The sequence below is a fragment of the Mastigoproctus giganteus genome, chromosome 9 (assembly GCF_048544385.1).
Source record: "Mastigoproctus giganteus isolate SK-2022 chromosome 9, ASM4854438v1, whole genome shotgun sequence".
Taxonomy (NCBI): Eukaryota; Metazoa; Arthropoda; class Arachnida; order Uropygi; family Thelyphonidae; genus Mastigoproctus; species Mastigoproctus giganteus.
The window spans coordinates 199,013,148-199,039,558 of record NC_143583.1 but is presented as its reverse complement, the minus strand read 5'-3'; the positions used below and the strand labels follow the sequence as shown (position 1 = coordinate 199,039,558).

Below are 26,411 nucleotides of genomic sequence, written 5' to 3'. Positions count from 1 at the left end.
AAATATTGTTCAAAGTTTAGCCCTAAATGGATGTCAGATGAACTAATGAGGCATATGGCAGAGAAGAAAAATACATGGGATACATATAAATTAATGGGTGACATGCAAGCTTATGATAGATATAAGCTGGTCTGTAACCAAGTCACAAAGGAGATTAGGCAGGCAAAGGCAGATTATGAGAAATCTTTGGCAAAGGATGCAAAGAAAAACAGCAAAGAGTTCTTTACCGATGTAAACTCTAGAAGGAAAGGGATGAATCAGATTGGTCCACTGGATGTTGATGGTACTGCTCAGGTGGCTAACAACCTAAACGAGTATTTTTCATCTACATTCACACATTTAGGGAGCTGAATGCCAGAAGTGAATTGAACTCTGGCAGTGAGCTTGATGATTTTGTAATAACTGACAGGAAAGTGGAGGAGAAATTGTTAAAGATAAACATAAAAAAGGCTCCTGGGGATAGATGGGATCTATCCATTTATATTAAAGGAGGCAGCAAAGGAAGTAAGCAAACTCTTAGCCATGATTATGAGAGCTTCTTTGGACTCAGTGGAGATACTCAGTGGTACCCATGGACTGGAGATGTGCAAATGTGACCCCAATTCACAAAAGAGGATCAAAAGGCTACACAAGTAATTATAGACCTGTTAGCTGAACTTCTGTTGCAGGAAAATTAATGGAGGCACTGGTAAAAGAAGCACTGCAGGATGATCTAGACAAGATTTCAGTTATAGCTCGGACACAGCATGGTTTTGTTAAGGGAAAGTCATGCCTGACCAATTTGATTGGATACACGATGTGGTCACAAAGGAACTGGATGCAAGGAAAAACTTTAATATCATATATTTGGATCTTAGAAAGGCTTTTGATACTGTTGCACATGGAAGACTGCTGAACAAATTGGAGCAGTGTGGCATTGGAGGCAAGTTGCTGCTATGGATAAAGGGATGGTTGAATGGGAGAAGACGGACAGTGGTAATCAATGGTCACTGCTCATCGTGGACTAATGTTATTAGTGGAGTCCCTCAGGGTTCAGTGTTGGGTCTATTCTTGTTTTCTGTATTTATAAATGATATTTATGATGGTATATCAAGCTTAATGTCCAAGTTTGCAGATGATAGAAACGTTGGCAGGCATGTTAAGGATACTAATGATACATATGGGAAACAGCAACCCCAGTGCAACGTATCAACTCTGTGGTACTACACTGACAGTGGTAGAGAATGAATGGGACCTGGTGGTGGTTGTGCAGGCAGATATGAAGTTCTCTGAGCAGTGCAGATGGGCTCCAAGAGTAGCTCATGGTGTATTGTCAATGATATATAGGAATTTTTCTAGCAGGGATAAAGAGGTGATTATTCCCTTGTATGAGGCAATGTTCAGGCCACACCGAGAGTACTGTATACAGGTCTGGAGGCCTCATTTCAAGAAGGATGTAGAGCTGCTGGAACGAGTACAGAAAAGGGCAACAAGTTCAGTGAATGGAACAAAGGGGTGCTCTCATGAAGAAAGGCTTAAGTTTTGCAAATTACAGTGTCTGGAGACTAGGCACCAGCGAGGTGATCTGACAGAGGTGTATAAAGCCTTGAATGGTTTGAGAATGCTCAGTGCTGATGGGATTCTTCCTCTTGCTAAGGATAATCACCTGAGAGGGCATAAATTCAAATTGAGGAAAGACAGATGTTGGATAAATGTGTGGAAATTTGCCTTTAGCCAGCGGGTGGTTGGTTGGTTGGTGGAACAGACTTTCATCCCTTGTCGTGGAAGTTGATAGCCTAAATAAGTTTAAGGCTCAGCTGGAACAGAACGGTGAAGTGGAAGTGTTTTTTTTTTTTTTTTTTTGGCTGATGCTGCATAAGCTTGCTTTCTTGCATCAAATGCCTCTACTAATGCTAATGATGCTGCTGCAACAGGGTCTAGAAAAGTTGAGCAAATGGGCTGAGAGGTGGCGAAGGAAGTTTAACATTTGACAAATGTAAAGTACTACATATGGGAAGCTGTAACCCTAGAGTAACGTATCAACTCTGTGGTACTAAACTGACAGTGGTAGAGAACGAAAAGGACCTGGAGGTAAGCTGCTAATGCTCCTAAAAAAAAACCAAACAACAACAACAACTAGCAGGTATAAGGAGGTGATTATCCCCTTGTATAAGGCAATGGTCAGGCCACACCTTGAGTACTGTATACAGGTCTGGAGGCCTCATTTCAAGAAGGATGTAGAGCTGTTGGAACGAGTACAGAGAAGGGTAACAAGATTAGTAAATGGAACAAAGGGTTGCTCTTACGAAGAAAGGCTTAAGTTTTGCAAATTATAATGTCTGGAGACTTGGGACCTGCAAGGTGATCTGATAGAGGTGTATAAAGCCTTGAATGGTTTGAGAATGCTCAGTGCTGATGGGATTCTTTCTCTTGCTCAGTATAATCACCTGAGAGGGTATAAATTCAAATTGAGGAAAGATAGATGTAGGATAGATGTGCAGAAGTTTGCCTTTAGACAGCGGGTAATTGGTAGATGAAAGACTTCCATCCTTTGCTGTGGAAGTTGATTGCCTAAAAAAATTTAAGGTTGGCCTGGACAAATATTTGGAATGAGTGGGGGGGGGGTGAAATGGGAGAGGGGTTTTTTTTTTGACCGATGCTGCATAAGCTTGCTTTCTTGCATCATGTGCCTCTACAAATTCTACAGTTCAGTTACTTCACCCATTGCTGAAGTAGTGTTCAACAATGGTAGCACATTCTTAGTTATTCCACATATTCATATTAAAACTCCAAATTCACACCAATAGCCCGAAACAAAGATAAAAGATTTATCAATATAATTTAAAGAAATATCTCAATCTAAACTGGATTCACTACTTTTGGGACATCCTGAACTACAGAAATGAGGCACCTTCAACTTGTCTTGATTACTCAAAGGTGTTCCAGAGTAGACTTCATATGCATTGCAAGATTACATATCATTTCCAATGTTATACTTTACCTGCTTTGGATCTATATATCTACAAAAGTATCAGAGGGAGTCTGGATATAATAGCCAAGTTAGCACTAATGACATTAAGAGTAGGAGATCTGCAGATTTACTTAGCAAGTACATGTCAATGTTGAAAAAACTTTGTGAGTTAGGGTTAAATTTGAAAGTGTTTGCAATTCAGCCTTGACACGATAAGGAGGAGTATACGATGAGAGCCTTGTCAATCGGCTCTGCCCTGGAGAGATTTTGCAGAGTTCATGGGGTAGAATTTTTCTCAGCATGGTCTGTGCTTGTTAACAGGAGAGATTGTTTCTACAGGGATGGAATACACTTAAATAGAAAGGGTGCAAGAATATTTCCTAATGCTATTGAAGCAGTGTTAGGTGGGTTGGAAAACTGCTAGCTTGAGGTGATTCACAGACTAATAGATTAACAGTAGCTGTAGGTAAAGGTGAAAGTGATTCTTACACTGCTTCTATTGCAATGAACAGCAACCTATAAACTGTGGTGCTGGGTTTTCAAGCACTGCTGGGCGTCATCATGGAACTAGTATATACATGGGCTGTGTTAGGGTAACTAAGAGTAAGAATAGGTGAATGTATACTTGCATTTACACCAATGATGGGAGTATAGTAAATAAATTTGATGAATTTGAGGTGCTGGTCAAGTCATCAAAGGCAGATATTGTTGGGATATCAGAGAAGTGGTGTCACACAGATATAAGAAATGCCAAATTGGAATTTGGTTAGTACAATGTGTAGATAAAGGATAGACATGATAGACGGGGATGAGGGTCATGCTGTTAGTAAAGACAGGCATAAAATCTAAGGAAGTGCATCCAGTTGACATGGATGGACATAAGCACTGGGAAAGCAAAATTGAGAGTAGCAGTGTGTTATAGGCCTAATGACTCTGATGACTACAATGAACAACTGTACAGAGAAATAGTGGGCCAGTAAATCACATGATCTTATAATGGGGGATTTCAACTTCCCAGATATTGACTGAAACTTTGGGGTTGGTCACTCGCACACTAGCAAGACTTTTGTGGATTTGTGGGATGATTGTTTTCTGCAGCAGCATGTTCGAGAGGCAACCAGAGGGAGTAATTCTGTTGATCTGATTACCAGTAGTGATCACAGATTTACTCAAAGGTGAAAACTGTGGTCTCAGATTGTTTTTAAATTCTGTACAGTTGGACCAATTGATGATGTTGCCAACAGCAAATTCCAAATGGGATGCATTTGAGGAATTAATCTTGGAAGCTATTAGGCTTTTCATACCAACTAAGAAATACTGTTCAAGGTTTAGGCCTAAACTGATGTCAAATGAACTAATGAAACTCATTGCAGAGAAGAAATATGCGTGGGATGCACATAAATTATCAGGAAACACAGGTGCCTATGGTAGATATAAGATAGTTTGTAATCAAGTCAAAGGAGGTTAGTCAAGTAATGGCAGATTATGAGAAATCTTTGGCAAAGGATACAAAGAAAAACAGTAAAGACATCTTTACTTAGGTGAACTCTAGAAGGAGGGGGATGAATCAGATTGGTCCACTCATTATCTATGTTTCAATTGTTGAGGATCCTGCTGAGGTAGCTGACAAACTGAATGAGTATTTTGCATCTACATTCACACATGAGGAGTTAAGGGAGGAGAATGCTAGAAGTTTATCAAACTGTAACAGGGAGCTCAAGGATTTTTTAATAACTGAGAGTAAAGTGAAGGGAAAATTGTTGAAGTTTAAACATAAGGAAGGCCATTATGATGGCATCATTTGACTTGGGACGGTCCCACAGACGAGATATGCAAATGTATCCCCAATTTACAAAGAAGGGATGGGATCGAAGGGTACACTAGTAATTATGGGTCTGTTGGTTTAACTTCTGTTTTAGAGAAAATAAAGGCGTCACTGGTTAAAGAAGCACTGCAGGATCATCTAGACAAGACTGCAGTTATAGTTCAGACACATCATGGATTTGTTAAGGGGAAGACTTGTCTGGCCAATTTGATTGAATACTATAATGTGGTCACAAAGGAACTGGATGCAAAAAATAATTTTGATATATACTCGGATTTTAGGAAAGCTTTTGATACTGTTACACATGAAAAGCTAATGTACAAGTTAGTGCAGTATGTTATTAAGGACAAGTTGCTGCTATGGATAAAGGGATGGTTGAATGGGAGAAGACAAGAGAGTGGTAATCAATGGACACTGCTCTTCGTGAACAATTTTTTTTTTTTTTTCCCTGGTGTCCCCCAGTGGTCAGTGTTGAGCTCATTGCTATTTTTTGTATTTATCAGTGATATTGATAAAGGTATATCAAGCTTTTTGTCCAAGTTTGCAGACGATATGAAGGTTGGCAGGGTTGTCAGTGACACTAATGACAGTACACTGCTGCAACAGGATCTAGAAAAGTTGAGTAGATGGGCTGAGAGGTGACAACTGATGTTTAAAATTAACAAATGCAGAGTATTGCATATGAGTGGCAGTAACCTCAAAATAACATACCAACTGGGTGGTACTATGCTGAGAGTAGTGGAGAATGAAAAAGAACTTGGGTTAATTGTACAGTAAGATATAAAGTTTTCTGAGCAGTGCAAAAAGACTGCAAGAGTAGCTCATGTGGTCTTGTCAATGATATATAGGAATTTTGCTAGCATGGATGAGGAGGTGATTATCCCATTGTATAAGGCAGTGGTCAGGCCACACCTTAAGTACTACATACAAGTCTGGGGGACCTCATTTTAGGAAAGATGGAGTGCTTCTGGAACAAGTACACAGAAGGGCAATGAGATTAGTGAGTGGAACAAATTGTTGCTGTTACCAAGAAAGGCTTAAGTTTTGAAAATTGCAGTCTGGAAATGAGGCATTTGCGAGGTGTATAAGGCCTTGAATCGTTTGGGCAAGCTCAACAATGATGTGATCTTCCTCTTGCTCAGATTCTGCACCTGAAGGGGCATAAATTCAAATTGAGGAAAGAGAGTTATAGAATAGATGTGTGCGGAAATTTGCCTTTAACCAGTCGGTGGTTGATTGCTGGAACGAACAAACATCTGTCTTTGTGGAAGTTGACAGCTTAAATAAATTCAAGGCTAGACTAGACAAACGTTTGGAGTGAATGGATGGATGGATGAAACGGGAAGAGTTTTTTTTTTTTTTGTTTAGTGCTATATAAGCTTGCTTTCTTGCATCATATGCCTCTACTAATGCTAATGCATCTTCATTTGGAAACCACATCAAACTGCAGTAAAAGAAAATCAACCTTATATAAATACTACAAGTTCTTATATATCATTGAGAACGAGAGCAGCCTGTGCAGACGCAGCTGGACCAGGAACAGAGAAGTTTTTACTGATTTATTTTCTGTTTATTAGCTTAAATTGGCATATTAACTTATTTTCTAGAGTAACTTTATATTCCTAGTTACGATACTTAGTTTAAAGTTTAACTTAGATAGAGATTTTGTTGGTATTACTTATTATCGCTAAGGGTATCAAATGCACATGTTACAAGTTCAGCTCCATTGAATGAGAGGTTTTTTTTAACCATATTTAGCCGATTTATTAACCAATTGTTATATCAAATTATTTTCTATAAGTAGCTTATAGACCTAGTCAGGAGCCTTAGTTTATTCTGAATTGAGACAGCGAGATTTGGAAGTTAATCAATACTTAAGTGTCCGTAGATTTACCGTTCGTAAATTACCGCCATTGTTACACAATACAACATATACCGAACTAGATAGCATAAGAATAGTACAGTACAGTGCATAACATAATATTGTCAATTAATCAGTAAATCTATTAATCTTGTTAAACTTCATTGTCAATTAAATTGTACTTTAACTATATACATATAACGACTTAGATTATAAATATAACATAAATAATTAATACATAACTTGATACAGAAGTTATATAAAGAGAATTCGTAGATAACACTCGATACTTAAAAATAAATATAGCGTTATAACGGTGTTGGGATACAAGTTTAGGGTTTTAATTTTGTACTGAAATTGAAATTTTATTGAAATTAAATCGAAATCATGACTCAGACAAGAGCAGCAAAGCAAAAGGCTCAAGCTAATGGGAGTGCTGCTGCCCAAGGGAGAACTGGGGGGTGAAGTTGCCCTATGAATCACAGCCTTTTAAAATGCACTGCTTGCTTGATGTTTGTGTAGCAATCGTGTACGGGACATGATACTGCCATAGGGGGATGTCTTTGTGTGTGCGCGCGCGATGTAAGGAAATCAGCCGACAACTCAGCGTTGTTATGGGCCTATATGAGAGCTTGTAGGAAAGGGTGGATGCCCTCCAAGGATATAAATTGAGGGGCCCATCAAGCTCTCAGCTGCCCACATCAATGCTAGAGCTTGCTCTTGGTCATACACGCAACACAGCAGTAATTCCCAAGGCAGAATGCACTGCTCCCACAGGAACTAGTAGTTGTTGGTGACTCTATTGTCAGGGAAACGGGGAACATGCTTTGTAAAAAAGATAGGTGGAACAGGACCAGAGTATGTCTGCCAGGGGCAAAGGTTGATGACGTTATAGAGCGGACACATCTTTTAAGGGCATAAAAGGTGATATAGTTGTACACGTTGGCACGAATGATATTAAGAGTAGGAGACTGGCAGAATTACTTAACAAGTACAGGTCACTGTTGAAAAAAAGCCGTGAATTAAGGTTGAATTTGAAAGTGTCTGCAATTCTGCCCAGACACGATAGGAGGGAGTATATGATGAGAGCCTTGTCGATCAATTCGGCCCTGGAAAGATTGTGCAAGGTTCATGGGGTAGAATTTTTTTCAGTGTGGTCTGTACTTGTTAACAGGAGAGACTGCTTCTACAGGGATACGACACACTTAAATAGAAAGGGTGCAAGAATATTTGCTGATGCTGTCGAGGGAGTATTAGGTGGGTCGGAAAACTGCTAGTTTGGGGGGGATACAAGGACTAATAGATTAACAGTAGCCACTGGCAGAGGTGAAAGTGATTCTTGCACTGCTTCTATTGAAATGAGCAGCAGCCTGGAAAAGAAGATGCAGGATATTTCAGAGACTCCTGGGAATCATTGCGGAACAGTAAACACATAGGTTGTGTTAGGGCACCTAAGAATAAGAACGGGTGCATGTATACTTGTATGTACACCAAGGCTAGGAGTTTGGTAAATAAATTTGATGAATTTGAGGTATTGCTCAAAACATCAAAGGCAGATATTGTTGGGATATCAGATACGTGGTGTCACACAGATATAAGGAATGCAGAACTGGAATTTGGGGAATACAATGTGTATAAAAAGGATAGACAGGACAGGAGGTGAGGAGGGGTTATGCTGTTAGTTAAGAAACACATCAAACCCAAGGAAGTGAAGCCAGTCGACATCAATGGACAGGGCAGTGTCGAGTCAGTTTGGTGTGATATAAGTATAGAGAAATCAAAATTGAGAGTAGGAGTGTGCTATAAGCCTAATGACTCTGATGCGTATAATAAGATACTGTACAGGGAAATAGTGTGGGCCAGTAAATCAGAGTCTTATAATGGGGGATTTTAATTTCCCAGATATTGACTGGAAATTGTGGGTTGGTCACTCACACACTAGCAAGGCTTTTGTGGATTTATTGAATGATTGTTTTCTACATCAGCATGTTCAGGACGCAATTAGAGGGAACAATACTCTTGATCTGATTATCAGTAGTGATTCTTCATGCATTAAGAATCTGCAGATAAAGGAACCACTAGGTGGCAGTGATCACAGAGTGCTGCAGTGGGATTTACTCAAGGAGGTAACTACCATCAGAGGTAAAGGGAAGGGTTTTTGCTTTCTTAAAGGCAACTACGATATTTAGGGTCTGAGGTAGTATTTAAATTCTATACAGTGGGACCAACTGAAGATGTTACCAACAGCAAATTCAAACTGGGAAGCATTCAAAGACCTAATCTTGGAAGCTACTAGGCTTTACATACCAACTAAGAAATATTGTTCAAAGTTTTGGCCTAAATGGATTTCAGATGAACTGATGAGACATACGACAGAGAAGAAAGATGCATGGGATACATATAAATTAACACGTGACACAGAAGCCTATGATAGATACAAGTTGATCTCTAACCAATTTACAAAAGAGGTTAGGCAGGCAAAGGCAGATTACGAGAAATCTGCAAAGAAAAACAGCAAAGAGTTCTTTACTTATATAAACTCTAGAAGGAAGGGTATGAATCAGATTGGTCCACTTGATATCGATGGGTCAATTGTTGATGATCCTGCTCAGGTAGCTAACAAACTAAATGAATATTTTGCATTAACATTCACACATGAGGAGTTATTCAGCGAGAGGAATGCCAGAGGTGCATTCAACTCTGGCAGTAAGCTAGAGAATCTTATAATAACTGAGAGTAAAGTGGAGGAGAAATTGTTGAAGATAAACACAAGAAAGGCACCTCGGGTGGATGGGATCTATCCAGTTATATTAAAGGAGGCAGCAAAGGAAGTAAGCAAACCCTTAGCCATAATTATGAGAGCTTCCTTGGACTCGGGGGAGGTACCCACAGACTGGAGATGTGTAAATGTGACCCCAATTCACAAAGGAGGAACAAAGGCTGACACAAGTAATTATAAACCAGTGAGTAACTTCTCTTCCAGGAAAATTAATGGAGGCACTGGTTAAAGAAGCAATGCAGGATCATCTAGACAAGACTTCAGTTATAGCTTGGACACAGCATGGTTTTGTTAAGGGAAAGTCTTGCCTGACCAACTTGATTGGATGCTATGATGTAGTCACAAAAGAAGTGGATGCAGGGAATAACTTTGATATTATATACTTGGATCTTAGAAAGGCTTTTGATACTGTTGCACATGGAAGACTGCTGCACAAATTGGAGCAGTGTGGCATTGGAGGCAAATTGCTGTTATGGATAAAGGGGTGGTTTAGGGGGAGAACACAGAGAGTGGTAATCAATGGACACTGCCCGTGGACTAATGTTATTAGTGGAGTCCCTCAGGGTTTAGTGTTGGGTCCATTATTGTTTTCTGTATTTATAAATAATATTGATGATGGTGTATCAAGCTTAATGTCCAAATTTGCAGACGATACAAAGGTTGGCAGGGTTGTAAAGGACACTACTGGCCCTATGCTGCTGCAACAGGATCTGGAAAGGCTGAGCAGATGGGCTGAGAGGTGGCAAATGAAGTTTAACATTGACAAATGTAAAGTACTACATATGGGAAGCAGTAATCCCAGAGTAACGTATCCACTCTGTGGTACCACACTGATAGTGTATAGTGTTTTTAGGGTCTAACGGCACCAGGGGTTTCCCCCATCTCTGCGTAATATACATTGTGGTGTGATACAGAACACTGTAGAGGCCAGAGGTTTAAAAGTGTATGGATATTGTAGTGTGCAATGTTTTGTACCGTTGTTCATCTGGTCTTTTAGCCGTTGGGTCTCAAATGAGACCCACCGTTGCCCACACTATACCTCGTGGAGGCAGACCAGGTACACCAGTATTTTAGAAATTTACTATTTACTCTGGCAGGTCTTGCCACCTAATTTCCTGAGATTTCAGTGGCTAGGACCTAAAAAAAAAAAAAAAGTGGAGGGGGGGGGTGAGAAACGCTAGAAATTGGGTCAGACCGAAAGAGATATAAGTTATACGGGTTATAGTTCATTTTTAATTATTTATTTTTTTATTTTTTTAAATTTTTGTGTGGGGCTTGTGTAGTTTTGGCAAGGGTCAAACGCTAGTCGCAAGATATTTGCCTTTAGCCAGCGGGTAGTTGGTTGGTGGAACAGACTTCCATCCCTTGTTGTGGAAGTTGATAACCTAAATAAATTTTAAGGCTCAGCTGTACAGGTATTTCGAACAAACGGAGTGGCGGTGTTTTTTTTTTTTTTTTTTTGCTGTTGCTGAATAAGCTTGATTTCTTGCATCATATGCCTCTACTAATGCTAATTGTATTGATATGCACTTAAATAATACATATAAATGTTGCAAATATTTTCAGTTGGTGCCAAAATATTGACAGTAGATCAAAGCGAACAATATTTTTGATTTCAGCATGCAAAATGCAGTTAAATATAAACACAGATTTTTTTTTTTTTTTTTTTTTGATAGTGTCATACAGTACATTTTTTGGAGGAAGCCAGCTTTAATAGCACCTTGTAGGTTCAGTCTTCATATTGAGTGCATTTTTTGTTACTAATTTAAAGCTATTTGAGTGGTTACTCTTATTATTATTATTTGTTTTCTTTTGCAGAATTTGTCCCATATGTTTTTCAAATTCTTTCACTACTGTTGGAGCTTCAAGCATCCCCTGTTCCAGAACATTACATGGCACTATTTCCTTATCTTTTGGCACCTGTACTATGGGAAAGACCTGGAAATATTCATCCTTTGGTCAGATTATTACAAGCATATATTGGAAGGGGAGCTAATCAAATTGTCGCAGCCGATAAATTGGTAAGTTATGCTGTAATGTGTATTTTAAAACTTCTGTTATTTGGTTCTGAATAAAATATAACAATTCAAACGACCATCTGTGACTTTGGAGGAGCTTAATCTCTCCACTTTTTTTATGTGAAAACATCTATGGTGGCATTGGAGTAAAACTGATTGGTAATTAAATTTTCTTACAAAAATGATGTCAATTCCTAAATGACACTAACTCAGTCACTAACGTTGATTCGGAAGAGTAAGCAGCGGATAATAATATATATTATTTTATTTTTTATGAAAACCCCAACCATGAGAGGTATTAGAACCTATAGTACTTAGTACCATGCTTGGGTTGGAGGTTGAGATGACAAAAGAAGTTTTGTTGACATTTGACTTGAACTTCTGTAGACTGTAATTTTCAGGAAATACATATGAAAGAAAGTTGTTCCAGAAAACGGCAGTTGAATGAATAAACAGGGAAAGTGAAAAGTTGGTTCTGTGAGTTTGAATATGGCCATTAAATGGATGTTGGCTGGTGGTGGCACATGTTCGGACTGTTTTGAAAGAGAGAGAGCGTGAATTATAGAAGCCAATTCAGAAGAACAGTGCCCATGGAAGTATCTGTAGAAAAGGCATGCAGCAGAAACAGTATGGGTATGAGACAGCAAGTGGAGAGACTCTGTTATGAGAGTCATTAATTAATCTAACTACTCTCTTCTGAATCGAATCTAGAAGCAGGAGAGAGGTTTTGAGAGCACCACCCCAGATGTGGGAACAATATTCCATGGTAGACCGAATTTGTGATTTGTACAGAGTGAACAGCTGTTTGGAATAAAAGTAACTAACACATAGAGCAAAAGAGAAAACCAAGTTTTTTAGATGCAGAGGAAGCAATATTTGTAATGTGCTTGTGCCGAGAGAGATTAGAAGTCAGGGTAATCCCCAAAAGAGATATATCATTTTGCCTAGAAATCGGAGTGTCACTAAAGATAAGCGTAGGAGCAGAAGAATCCTTTTTTGCGAGATATAAGACAAGGATAGTTTTAGAAGGATTGAAATGAACTAAGTTGTCTTTGCCCTAGTGGAGAATTACCTGGAGATCGGCATTTAAGGAATTGGTAGCAGATATTTGAGAAGTTTAAGCTAATTGAGCAGGGCAAGTTTCTCAAAATGGAAAATGGAATGCAATGTGCTATCATCGGCAAAGCTATGGATAGGATTTCCACTCAATGGAAGAAGGTCATTAATATACTAGAGGAAAAGAGTGGGGGGGAATCCTTGGGAGACACCAGCATTAGTGGAGAAGTTAGAAGACAGAGAGCCATCTACCATAACCCTCAGTGAGCGATCAGAGAGAAAACTGGATAACCAATTACAAAAAAAAACATTTGGCAAACCATAAAATGGAAGCTTGTTTAGAAGACCTTTATGCCAAACAAGATCGAAAGCCTTTGAAATGTCAAGAGCAACTGCTTGTGTTTCAACGAGCTTTTCCATTGAATTTTTCCATAAATGGGTAACATAAGCCAGGATATCACCAGTGGATCAACACTGACAGAATCCATACTGGCGATCTTTGATCAGAATGAAGGTTTCTAGGTAATTTAAGAGTTGGCGATTAATTGATTTCTCCATTACTTTAGAAAGAGTAGAAGTAATTGCAATGGGACGACAATTGGATGGGAGGGATTTGTCACCCTTTTTAGGAACTGGCTAGATATGAGCAAATTTCCAAGCAGAAGGAAAAACACCTTTGGAATAAGAAAGTGAAAAAGTCGACAAAGAACAGGAGTAAGTTCAGGAGCACAGGTTTTGAGAACAAGTGGAGAATACCATCAGGACCTGGAGCTTTCTTAGCATCAAGATTCGTCAAATTCCTTTTGATATACTTTTGACAGAAAGCCACAGGAGACATTGAATGCAACATGTTGGGAATGATGGGAGGTGTTTTATCAAGATCGTTAATACATGATATCGTCAAAGTTTCTTGCAACGACTGACTAACTGGTTAAAATAAATTTATTAAAATAAAAATAATATATACATAAGATAAAACAGAAATAAAATAAGATAAAAGTGTTAAAATACAATAAGATAAGAGTTAAAATGTAATATAATAAAAGGGTTAAAATACATAGTAGCTTTCGTAGCAGAGTGCCTCTTCATCAGCTAGTCTGTGAATGGTATACTTCAGTATATATTGATAGTTACAATAGCAAAAGTCAGCTGGGCATGATCATGTATCACGAGTCTGGTGTCGGTAAAGCAGAATTACGTACACGTGATGATTGCCAGTGCTCATCGCACTGCAATACAATACGTTCTATAATAGGGCATAAGTGTACTCCCCTCATCTGATTCATAGTACTATTATTGGTGACTGTGTGTTGTGCTTCAAGCCATGAGCGCTGGCGGTAATCACATAAATAGTCAACGATTTCAATATCCCGTTGGGAATCAAGATTGTGTTGCCCAACCCAATAATGTTCAGCCACTGTGGAGCATTTAAAATTAGCAGTTCGTAGAGCCACCTCATGGTCAGAAACCCGGTCTTTCAATCTTCTACCAGACTCACCTACATAACATCCCCCACAATCCGGACATGTAATACGGTATACGGAACCACTCTGTAGGAAAGGAGGAATAAGTGTTTTCACCTTAGAAATAATAGATGTAATTTTCTCCCCGGAAGTTGCACACATCGTATATGATGGAGACGCAAAATCCTAATAAGTTGTTCCAACACGCCCGGATATGCTATTGTAGCCATCAATATACACTGAAGTACACCATTCACAGACTAGTTGATGAAGAGGCACTTAATGCTTCAAAAGCTAATATGTATTTTAAATCATGAAGAATAAATATCATTTTTATTTTAATAAATTTATTTTAACCAGTTAGTCGGTCGTCACAAGAAACTTTGATGATATAATGCAATCCGATGCACCAGGCCTGTTTTTCTAATTAATACATTAGTTAGAAGAAAAATGGGATGCTAGCAGGTCAACTTATCTTTGGCTGAAGTGACAACAGAACCATCTGGTTTTGACAGAGGAGAGAGCAGAGATGGGCAAAAGTTGCGGGCAATAGCTTTGGCAAGAGACCAGAATGCTCGGCTGCCATTAGGGCGAGAAGCAAGTTTTCTACTCTTAACCTGTTCAAAATCTAGTTTGGACTGATTAATAACTGCTTTACAACTGTTGCAAGCTTTGGTGTAAGCAGAAAAAGAAACTGAAGAATTGGAAACACTCCAATTAAGATATGCAACGTTCTTCTCTTGAACAACCTCAGCATGTTTATTGGAAAACCGATGTTTAGATAAAGGATGAGATTTTAAAGTGGAGTGTGGAATAAAGAATTCCATTCCTGCAAGTATAATTTCACTGACACGGTCTGAGCAAACGCTGACATCAGAAGTTTTGAAACAGTAATCCGACCAAGGAAAAGAAGAAAAGAAATCTCGCAGATCATCCCATTTTGCATTCTTGTAATGCCAAACAATATGAGGTTGGGAATAGCAATGAGATAAAGGCTCCATTGGAGAAGAGACAATCACCAAGTTGTGATCTGAGGTGCCTAAAGGACCTCTCACTTTGACCGTGTACTTAGAAGGGTTGTTTGTGAGAAAAAGATCAAGCATGTTAGCTGTAGGGTTAGTATTGTCTGGTATTCTTGTTGCTGGATCGGTGTGACTAGAAAACAGAATCCAGCTGGAGTTGTGAACAATAAAATCACCAAGGAAAATTACATCACTGTTAGGAAAGTTGGACTAGAGAAAGTCAAAGAGCTCCAAGTGATTAGTGGAGTTGGGAGAATGGTAGAAACAACAGATGAATTTGACGCAATGAGATAGAGTGATTTTAAGCCAGATAAGTTCGAAAAGAGGAGATTCCAAATTAATTGGAATCTCCTCTGTCCAATATTCCAAGTCTCTGACAGGGAATATTGGAACAGACATGCACAAGTACCATCTTTGAGACGAAAGGAATCATACAGCAAATAATTTGGGCAACTGAGATGAGCAGTAGTTGAATCAACTGATAACTGAGATTCTGTCATAAAAAGTACATCAGACTTGGCAGACTGCAAGTGGAAATGGACATCGTTGAGATCAGAATTGAGAACTAGGAAGTGTTTGGGAGGTTTAGATCTTTTCACAGATAAGCTTACTGTATTAGTTTGACAATTCATTGTGTATTCACTAGTAAGAAAATGTGGGGGGGGGGACATGCTGTATGAAGTAATGAAATTTTTGGATATGGCTTACACATGGTAAGAATATAACCAGATCCTTGACACAACATGGCCTCGACAATGCACCCCACATACACACTTCTCAGACTCCCTCCAGTCGCTATCTGGCAGAGTAGAGGTAGCAAGATTATACACTAGCTGATCCAGAAGCCTCCTACAGAGTTATCAATAGGTTTGGTCCGGTGTACTAACTAGCGGCCGACCTGTGAACACTGTTTTAGTGCTATACCCTCAAAATGTAAAGAAGATTGGATCTTGCCATGATGTTCATCATAACCTCAAAAGTCATACTGCATGATCGAAGAGATGGAGAAGAATAAAAGCTTCAAAGCCACCGGAGTTCAAAAACGTGAGGGCAAAATAAAATCTACTTTTTAAGATTTTGATTAGCATCAACAATCTAAGTAGCATAAGTAAGTTTTGATTAAACCGTTTAAAAATTTAAGCAGTTTTGATTCAAGAGCTCAACAATAAAACAGTCACTTGAACAAATAACAATACCTTCTTGCAGTAAGTTTTTGGTTTGGTTATGACATCATACTAGTCTACAAATGGATTTCACTAACTATTGAATTGTGATAATAATAATAATGTAGACATGTGATGCAGGAAAGCAAGTATATGAGCTTATGTACCATCAGCCAAAAAAAAAAAAAAAAATTCACATATCCATTCCCTCTAAAAGTTTGTTCAGTTTCTCCTTGAATTTATGTAAGCTAGTAACTTCCAAAGACATAGAATTTTGTTCCAGCAATTAACCACCCACTGGCTAAAGCCAAATTTCCGCACATCTATTCTACAACTGTCTTCCTCGATTTGAATTTATGCCCATGAGGTTCATAAATTGAGCAAGTGGAAGAATCCCGTTCAGATTTCAGTGTGCTCAACATAAAACCTTATACACCTCAATCAGATGACCTCACAGGTGTCTAGTCTCCAGCCGCTGCAATTTGCAGAACTTAAGCCTTTCTGTAAGCGGACCCCTTCGTTCCCCTCACCAATTTTGCTCTTGTCTGTACGTGCTCAAGCAACTCTACATCCTTCCTAAAATGAGGCCCCCAGACCTGTATACAGTACACAAGGCATGGCCTGACCATTGCCATATAAAAAGGGATAATCGCCTCCTTTTCCCTACTTGCAAAATTCCTATATATTATTGACAATACCCCATGACCTGCTCTGGCAGCCTGTTTGCATTGCTCAGAAAACTTCCTATCTGATTGTGCAGTTATTCCCAAGTCTTTTTCATTTTCTAACACCGTAAGTGTAATAGTTTGGTACGTTTCTCTGGAGTTACTTCTGCCATATGCAGTACTTTGCATTTGTAACTGTTAAACTTCAATTCACACTTCTCAGCCCATCTGCCCAAATTTTCAAGATCCTGTTGCAGTAGCACACTTCCATTACTGTCATCAACAACCTTACCAACCTTTGTATCATCTGCAAACTTTGATATTAAGCCTGATATACATATACAGTAAACCCCCGCTATTCACGGTATCTGTATTCGCGCATTCGCAGTGGCTGATTTAACATAAAATGAAACCTAAAAAAATGTGAATTTTAAAGCGCCGTGAACATTTTCCGCCATAAAAAAAACATGGGCGTGGCTAAAATTATCTTACCCGGTCAAAACAGCGCTCATTGGGTGGAGGGTAAGGAGTGACAAAATCGCGAGCGTGGATGTTTCTCGCTAATCCTTGTTCGGTATGTGTTATGCGCTTGCCATGGAAGGTTTCGTCGTTTGTTTTTAATTTATATGCTTTTAAAATTGAATAAATTTATCAATTTATAAATTGATATGCTTACAAAATTGATAAATCTACCATTTTGCAATGTAAAACAGACTTTTTTGAGTGTGTTAACGGAAGAAAGTGACTTTACTTGGACAAATTTTTTCTAACCCGTACAAAAATATTGCTACAAATAACAAGGGAAATGTGAATGTGAAATTATCAAAGAAGGTGATGACATTAGCGAATAAAATTGAGTTAATAGACAAATTTCTAATGGTGAAAGTTTCTCCTCAGTGGCAAAACATTATAAAATCAATGAGTCAACGGTACGATCAATCAAGAAATCGGAAGAAAAAATCCTCCGTAGTGTCCGTGAAAACACGCTAATTGCTTCAAAAATTTGCTCTGTAACTCTTGATGTTAAATTAGTAAAAATAGAAAAGGCTTTAAATCTGTGCATAGAGGACTGAACTCAAAATAAAATTCCATTAAGTTCTCTCATCATTCGTGAAAAAGCAAAACTCCTTTATCAACACTTTAGGGAAACTGGTGATAGCACTGGTAGGATAAGTTTTTTAGCTAGCAAAGGCACTGGTTTGACAGATTTGTTTGAAATTTCTAATAAATATTACATTTAATATTAAATTGTTTCTTATTTTCATTTCAATGCCATATGCTTGCATTTCACTATGTACTGTCTATGTACATAGTCATATTATGAAGGTACATATAATACATACCTAGGCAAAATTTTAGACTAGTTTTTCTTATATACAGTATTTCATACTTTGGAACGGAACCCCTTTATTACTGTGGGAGCCATAACTCAGTATCCGCGTTTTCGGTATTCGCAGCATTTCTCAGGAACCACCCCCCCCCCGCGAATAGCAGGGGTTTACTGTATACCTTCATCCTACACTTTATCATTGATAAAGATAAAATACTTCCTTATCATTGATACCTTCATCAATATCATTGATAAATATACAAAAGAACAGTGGGTCCAACACAGAACCCTGGGGGACTCCGCTAATAACATTAGTCCACAAAGGGCAGCTTATTCATGTCCATTGATTACCACCCTCTGTCTTCTCCCACTCAGCCACCGTTTTATCCATTGTAGCAACTTGCCCTTAATACCATAATACTCCAATTTGTAGAGTTGGTACAACAGTGTCAAAAGCTTTCTGAAATCCAAGTATGTGGTATAAAAATTATTTTTTGCATCCATTTCCTTTGTAATCAAATCATAGTATCCAATCAAATTTGTCAGGCAAGGCTTTCCCTTAACAAACCCATGCTGTGTGTAAATTATTACTGCAGTCTTGTCTAGATGATCTCGCAATGCATCTTTAACTAGTGACTCCATTATTTTCCCTGGAACAGAAGATAAACTAACTTGTCTGTAATTACTCGTGTCACCCTTAGATCCCCTCCCTTTTTGAATTGGGGATACATTTGCACACCTCCATTCCATGCGGGACCTCCCTGAGTCTAAGGAAGCTCTCAGAATTAATGCTAAAGGTTTACTTACTTCCTTTGCTGCCTCTTTAATATAACTGGATAGGGTGCCTCTGTAGCCAGGTGCGCAGGAGCAGTACTACGCAGCACACGCTTCTTGATTAGACCGGTGTTCGAGCCCGAGACCACCAAATACGGAGGATGCAGAAAGGTCAGGGAATGACCGCCGCATATCCCCGGAGCAATATGGCTTTAGTTGCTAATGCCCCCCCAAAAAAACAAATAACAAACATAACTGGATAGATCCCATCACCCCAGGTGCCTTTCTTATGTTTAACTTCAACAATTTCTCCTCCAGTTTGCTGGAGGAGAAATTGTTGAAGTTAAACATAAGAAAGTTATTGCAAAATCATTAAGCATCCTGTTACAGTTTGATAAAACTTCCAGCATTTTTCTTCCTTAATAACTCCTTGTGTGAATGTAGATGCAAAATACTCATTCAGATTATCAGCTATCTGAGCTGGATCATCAACAGGCGAACCATCGATATCAAGTGGATCAATCTGATTCATCCCCCTTCCTTCTAGAGTTTATATGAGTAAAGAAGTCCTAGCTGATTTTTATAGCGTTTTTTGCCAAAGAATTCTAGTAATCGGCCTTTGTGACTTGATTACAGACTAGATTATATTTTCCACAGGCTCCTGTGCCACCTAATAATTTATATGCATTCCATGCATTTTTATTCTCTGCCACGAGTCTCATTAGTTCATCTGACATTCATTTAGGCCTAAACCTTGAAAAATATTTCTGAATCTGTATGAAAAGTCTAGTAGCTTCCACGATTAGTTCCTTGAATGCTTCTCACTTAGAATTTGCTATTGGTAACATCATTAGTTGGTCCCACTGTGCAGAATTTAAAAACTGTCTGAGACCACTGTATTATTATTATTATTGAATAGGATTCTGAAACTTTTAATGGGGACAAACTCTTGGAATGACCTGAATAAGAGAAGGCAATTTTTGTTGAAACATAAAATATTGTATCCAGTTCAAAAACTGAAGTTAAATCTATTCTTAAAAAATCTTAACACTATTTTTGAAGAGTCGAATCTGCAAAGAAATGTCTCACATAATTTAAGGAACCCAAAAGCAATTACTTTGCCTCACCCCAGGATACTAAATAGATTTGGAGATAGGCACACAATGAATGTAATAAACAACTTGTTGGCTAGCATTGATTTCAGGCTCAGGAGAAGTTATCCCATCTCCAAATTAAAATTCCTAATAAGAAAATTCTTGATACTCAATGATACAGTAGATTAGAATTGATACGCAGATAAACTACCTCTGTTTACAGTGTGGAATATACTATGTGTAGTGATTTCATAGTCTTTTCTGTAAGATAACAAATTTGTACAAAACTTGTAAAGGAAGAACTACAACTTGTTGTCAAGAAATTTACTTTTCTTAACAAGTTCATTTATTGTAAACGAATTTTCTTGATAAATAAAATTGTATTGTATTGTATTGTATTATATTATATTGTATTATTATTATTAGCTATATGGTGCATGGAACCCCGAGGCTTATGCTGTACCAGCCAAAAAAAATTCCCCGAGTAACCCCACATCTGTACACTGTGATCACTGCTGCCTGGTGGTTCCTTTATCTGCAAATTCTTAATGCACTAATTATAACTGCTGATAACCAGATCAAGAGTATTACACTTGCTGCTTGCCTCTCAAAACATGCTGCTGCAGAAAGCAATCATCGAATAAATCCACAAAAATCTTGCTAGTGTTTAATTGACCAACCCATAAGTTCCAGTCAATATCTGGGAAGTTAAAATCCCCCTTTATAAAACAATCAGATTTACTAGCCCATTGGCGCCACCGTAGCCAATTGGGCAGGAGCAGCAGTGCAAAGCACATGCTTCTTGATTAGACCAGGGTTCGAGCTCGTGACCACCAAATACAGAGGATGCAGAGAGGTCAGGGAATGACTACCACATATCGCAGGAGCAATATGGCCTTAGTTGCTAATGCTCCTATAAAAAAAAATAATAAAAAAAAAAACTAGCCCATTCTATTTCTCTGTACAGTTTTTTGTTGTACCCAATAAAGTCATTAGGCCTATAACACACTCCTACTCTCATGTTTGCTTTCCCAGTGCTTATGTCACACAAAACTGGCTGAATTGCACTGTCAACCTATGTCAATTGGATGCACTTCCTTTGATTTGATGCAAGTGGAGAAAAAAATTTTTATCATGAACTGAGAAATGCTACATCCACTCTTGCACTTCAAGCTGAAATGACCATGTTTTTGAGTTATCCTCTATTTTCCATGCAAGATACTTTATACAAACCCCTGGCACGGTGCTGTGGAGGGCAGGTACCACAATTTATGTAAAATTGTGGTACCTGCGTGTACCCATGAACCTTACAATAAAGATACAACTTATTCATCAGTAAATGACAAGATCTTTCTATTCTAGCGTTACATTGTCATAGTTTTTTTTTTTTTTTTATGAGAACCCCAAACACGAAAGGTATCAAAACCTATAGTACTTAGTACCGTGCATGGGTTGAAGGAGAAGTATGGGGGGATGCCGGAAACTTTGCTCTAGAGACTAAACATGGGTTTCACCACTTCAAGCCTCCAATAAGCAAAGTGGTGGTATTTCACCGGTTGATGAAAGTCATCTACCACCTACTGATATCGTCACTGTGAGTTTACGTACTCACAGTGACAATCTCTGGTGCAGTCACACAACAGTCCAATTTACTACTACTTTCTAAAAAGTGGCTAAATAACAAAGAAGGTATAAGCATACCTAACTTCGATTGTGTCATTCAGTTCAAACGAGAAAATCATACTCTTGTTACTTCTCATATGGAAGCGATTTATTGACAAACTGTTGGCAAATACGTGTGTTAGACCTGTTGGAGACATTTGTGCATCTGAATGCCTTCTTCCTGGTGGTCATTTATATTTCACCTAACCAAAAGATCGAACACTTCATTGAATTCATCCATTTCGCTTTACTTCCTTACACAATTGAAGGAGCTGCACTGCTACAACAATTTCCTCACAAAAAATGCAACCAAATACCAATGATACTTAGTGGAGATTTCAACATTAATTTTGCAGATACTCAATCCAAACCTTTGACTGATTTCTTAAAAAATAAAGTTGGACTAATGCTAAATACTTCTAGATCTGTATCAACTACTAATCATGGAACTATAATTGGTTCTGTGTTTCGAAGATATTTACACTCTTTATAATCTCAAGTGTATGTATCATATTTTAGCTATCACAAACCCATTGTAAGTAAATTGCGTATTGAACATGTATGCAACCTCAAATTCATGAAGCCGTTGAAAAAAAATAAATGCTTTAAAATGGTAAATGTGTTTGGATTCTTTTCCTGCTAAACCCCTTTAACCTCATCCAAGCCAAGGATGTTTTCATATAAAATAAACATCTTTCGTGCGTACAGGGGTACACATTCTGTTGTTTTTTTTTTAAGTAAAAAGAAAACTAAATTATGAGGAAATATTGGAAAAGTTCATGGACAATATGAAGGGTGTTAGGAGTCTAGTAACACGTTTACTTTTCAATGTTCCCCCTTGGTGTCAGTACACTTGCCACCGATGCTGCAATGCATTGACTCCAGCTGCACAGAAAGTTTTTTTCTTGAACCTCCAGGAATGTATCCACTTCAGCAACAACATCACTGTCAGTGGGAAAGTGGACACCAGCCAGGTATTTTTTAAAATTAGGAAATAGGTGAAATGACAAACTTGTGAGCAGGCATGTTGTCCTGGTGGAACAAGACTCCTTTGCTGAGTTTTCCGCGGTGTTTCTCCATGAGGTTTTCATCTAAACACCTCACAAGGTCTGCGTAACATAATAGACCACTGTCGTTTTCTGGCCCTTCTGAAGGTAATCCACCAACAACACTTCATCAGCATTCCAAAAAACCAATGCCACCTTGCAGGGAGAAGAGCTGTGTTTCTATATTTGGACTAATCTTTTATCTCTGGCTGAAAGTGATGGACTTACATCTCATCTCATGGTCACAAATCTTGCAAGAAAGTTTGCTGAATCTGCTTGAAAAAAATGCAACTTCACTTGATGACAACTTTTGTGCATTTTTGATCTGCTGTCAACAACTTTGGGACCCACGTGCTGACTTTTTCATTGTCGCATAATAACATTTTTAATGTTATTATGCAGTATACTCATTCAAATGAGATGCCCAAGATGCTGGTAATTTACCGAACTGTTACTCATTATCACTCAACACGCTGTCAACTACTTCTGGAATGATGGATGTTGCATGTGTTCCACAGTGTGGGTCATCTTCCAGGCTCTCCTTCCCTGGTTTAAATTCTACTGCCCACTTCTTAACTGTAGAATAGGAAGGGGCATCCTCCTAAATGTTGTAATGATATCCTCATGGATTGCCTTTGGTGTTAATCCCTTTTCCCTCAAATATTGAATGACTGATTTTGTCTGCCTTATTCTTACAACTTTGTTGACTTCAGGAACTGAAATTAAAAAAATAATAAAAAAAAAAAAAAAAAAAAAAACGTTACTGAAACTTGGTGGGTTTCTATTTGAAGTGTTATACATTAAGTACAAAAATTTTAAAACCGTGCTACTACCCTTTCATATTCAGGCCATGAACTTTTTAAACCCCCAATTATAATTTGATCCACAGCTATTTCTGTACTTTAAGGTTCAGTTCATAGCCTATGGACCTTATGAGGCTTGTAGGTTGTGTACCTCTAGTTGTAAGAAATTATTTCTCCACCACCTCTTAACACATTTTAACCACTTCAAATAATTTAAAAAAAAAAAAAAAAAAAAACTTAGATGGGTTACAAAAACGTTTCATGGAGAAGAAGTGCCAAAGGTATGTTGGTACCTCCATAAACTGTTTCTGTTTGAAGTATGCTCCCATTGGGACAATACGAAATGGAAATTTCCCAGTATGGTGCCTATCTAGAGGCAATGTGAACTTCAATCAAAGGTGACAATTGTTCCACTTGTATTACTGTTCCTATGATCTCTTGTTGGACTGGATTTTTTATATTTTGAAAAAATTACAAATGACTAAGATTTTCACCATCTTGTAGCACTGATAAACTAATTGTCGTACTGCTAAAAAGAATAACATAACAGTGGTGTCAGTTTAAAAAAAAAAAAAAAAAAAAAATCTGCAAATGATAACTGAGTTAATGGATTAGCTTGAAATTTGAATAACTAATTAAACCAGTTTAACTATTACTGTTATCAAATTAATTTTATTGGGTACAAAGTATTATATAAGTAAATTAAATTTCCACACAATAGAACTACTTAATAATTGGTGACATTTCTGGACTACACTCTGGATCCTGTCATCTGACCTAATCATAAAATATTTGTAGGGCGATACTAACAGCACAAAACCATTCTACCTTTTTCAGTTAGTAACAGCCGTCAACTACTTAGGCCAGATGAAAGGACTCAAAATGTAATCCAGAAGCATTTCCACTTGCGAGATTTTCAGCTTTTGATGACTTTACTTAAAATATGAAGTCAGATATTGTCTAGCTCTCACAGATTTAGAAAGGAATACTGGTTGTGCTGTGGAATTATGAAAACTTTGGTAAAATCTGAATAAGCAATGTCACTAAACACTTTGAAAGTTGGCTACAGTTGCTACACTTGCGTGTCTATCACACAAAATATGTTGTGCCCACCTGCTTTTAGCAATTTTTAAGTGGATATTTAACTGCTAACATCTGTTTCTGTATATGAGGTCATTGTTAAAATTTTTCCAAACAGTACATAACTTTTTCATTTTTGATCAAAAATTTTTTGTGTGTAAAAGTCAGACATGCTTCATTCTTGATATCTGAGCTGGCTTTCCCTCCAAGCATGTTACATCCACGTTTCCTGGATGCAGCCAGTTATGTTCAATAGTAAGCAAACAAATGTCAAATTTTAACCATTGCCATTATAAGACACCAATGGTAAAAATTTATAAAAAAAATTTTTTTTTCTTTACAATGGCCCAGCAGGTTATCCCACACAGAGAAACAAAAGTTAGACTTCCTCTAAGTGGTTGGTAAATGTTTGACACTGTTACTTGTAATCATTTTACCGTAGCTGACAAGTGCAGTGGGCTGCAAAAGGTTGCTGTGAAACATAGCAGTAACATCCGTGGAAGATAAACCATCCCAACTTTCTTTTGTGTAAAACAACTCTGATCAAAATAAAAAGGTCCCTTACTGCTTATGAATTTTTAGAAATGACTGAAAGTTAGTTATCCTCTTATTTCATTGATATAAATTTGACTCTTTGGTTTGTTGCCCACTGAGCTTGATGGCTGTTACTGTCAAGGTCAGTGGACTTTAAAAATATGCCACGAAACACAGATAACGCTGTAACACTTGCAGAAGGAAAGCCAGCTCGAATGGCAAGAATGAAATATGCCTGCCTCTCACAAGTAAAACGGCTTCAGTCTGTGGGAAGTATCATGTACTGTTTAAAATTTTTTAACAGCGAATCTACAAAGAAAAACAAATGTTAAAAGTTTACATGTACTGTTATGCCATTGGTAAAAAAAATACACGTCACTTTGGCACTGTCAACTTGCACTGCCAAAAAAAATGCTGTGAAACACAGCTGTAACATGTATGGTAGGGGAAATACTGCTGTAGCAGATGAAGCAGCAACATAATGACTTCTGATAACAGAAGTCATTAAGTTCCATTCAGAAATCTTCATGTTTGCTGAATGCCTTTAGAAAATAAAGAGAAACGTTATCTGTGAAATGAGCATACTAGCCTATAAAATTATACGAAAAAATTGTGATTGCCTGTCAGTCAGCTATGAATTAAACAAGTGGGCACTGCAACATTAACTGCTCTCTCCAATGAGCAAGTAACAGGAATTAACTTGCCAGCATATTTAAGAGCATCACAATAAACTAGTCTAAAATATAGTTTTTGATTATCAGGAGCTTCTCTGATCAATGCTCAGGCTGCAGCATACCTGGGCCTCCAACTTCCTTGTTTCATCACCAGTGTGTCTTGGGTTATCTGGAAATAAGTCTAAATTGGAATGGAAAAAGTGTATTTTTAGACACTGAATCAAATTTATTACAAACATACTGAGATTTTGGTAGGTTTGTAATAAATTCTCAATTAAGATTTTTATAGTTGTCTGCTCTGTTGTTGATCAGACAATGTGTACAAACTTTCCTGGAGGATTTTCAAGCTTCTAATTCCTCATATGTGCTGCACAATTAGTGCAGCACATACAGAGGAGCCCACCCTTTTGTCCTTGTCACCTGATTTGCAGCCAGAATAAAGTTAATTTGTGTTCTTTAATAGAGATTTTATAGATTGTTTGTGATATTTAATTCTGTGATCACTGCACACATAACAAGTGAATTAGCCCATTCATGTGACATTTTAAAAGTGCAATGAACCGGAACTGATACTAAAACTATAAAAAAAAAAAGACAAGTTCACTAATATAA

The 26,411-nt window shown here is 37.9% G+C and overlaps 1 protein-coding gene across 2 annotated transcripts in view; it reads left to right on the top strand.

Annotated features, from left to right (window-relative positions):
• The window catches only part of Cse1 (chromosome segregation 1), a 441,978-nt gene that overhangs the window by 292,418 nt on the left and 123,149 nt on the right, over positions 1-26,411 (top strand). For both annotated transcript variants that reach the window (XM_090381796.1, XM_090381797.1), the window contains exon 20: positions 11,234-11,436. In XM_090381796.1, coding sequence (XP_090237922.1) covers positions 11,234-11,436 — 203 coding nt within the window. The remainder of the gene's footprint in view (positions 1-11,233; positions 11,437-26,411) is intronic.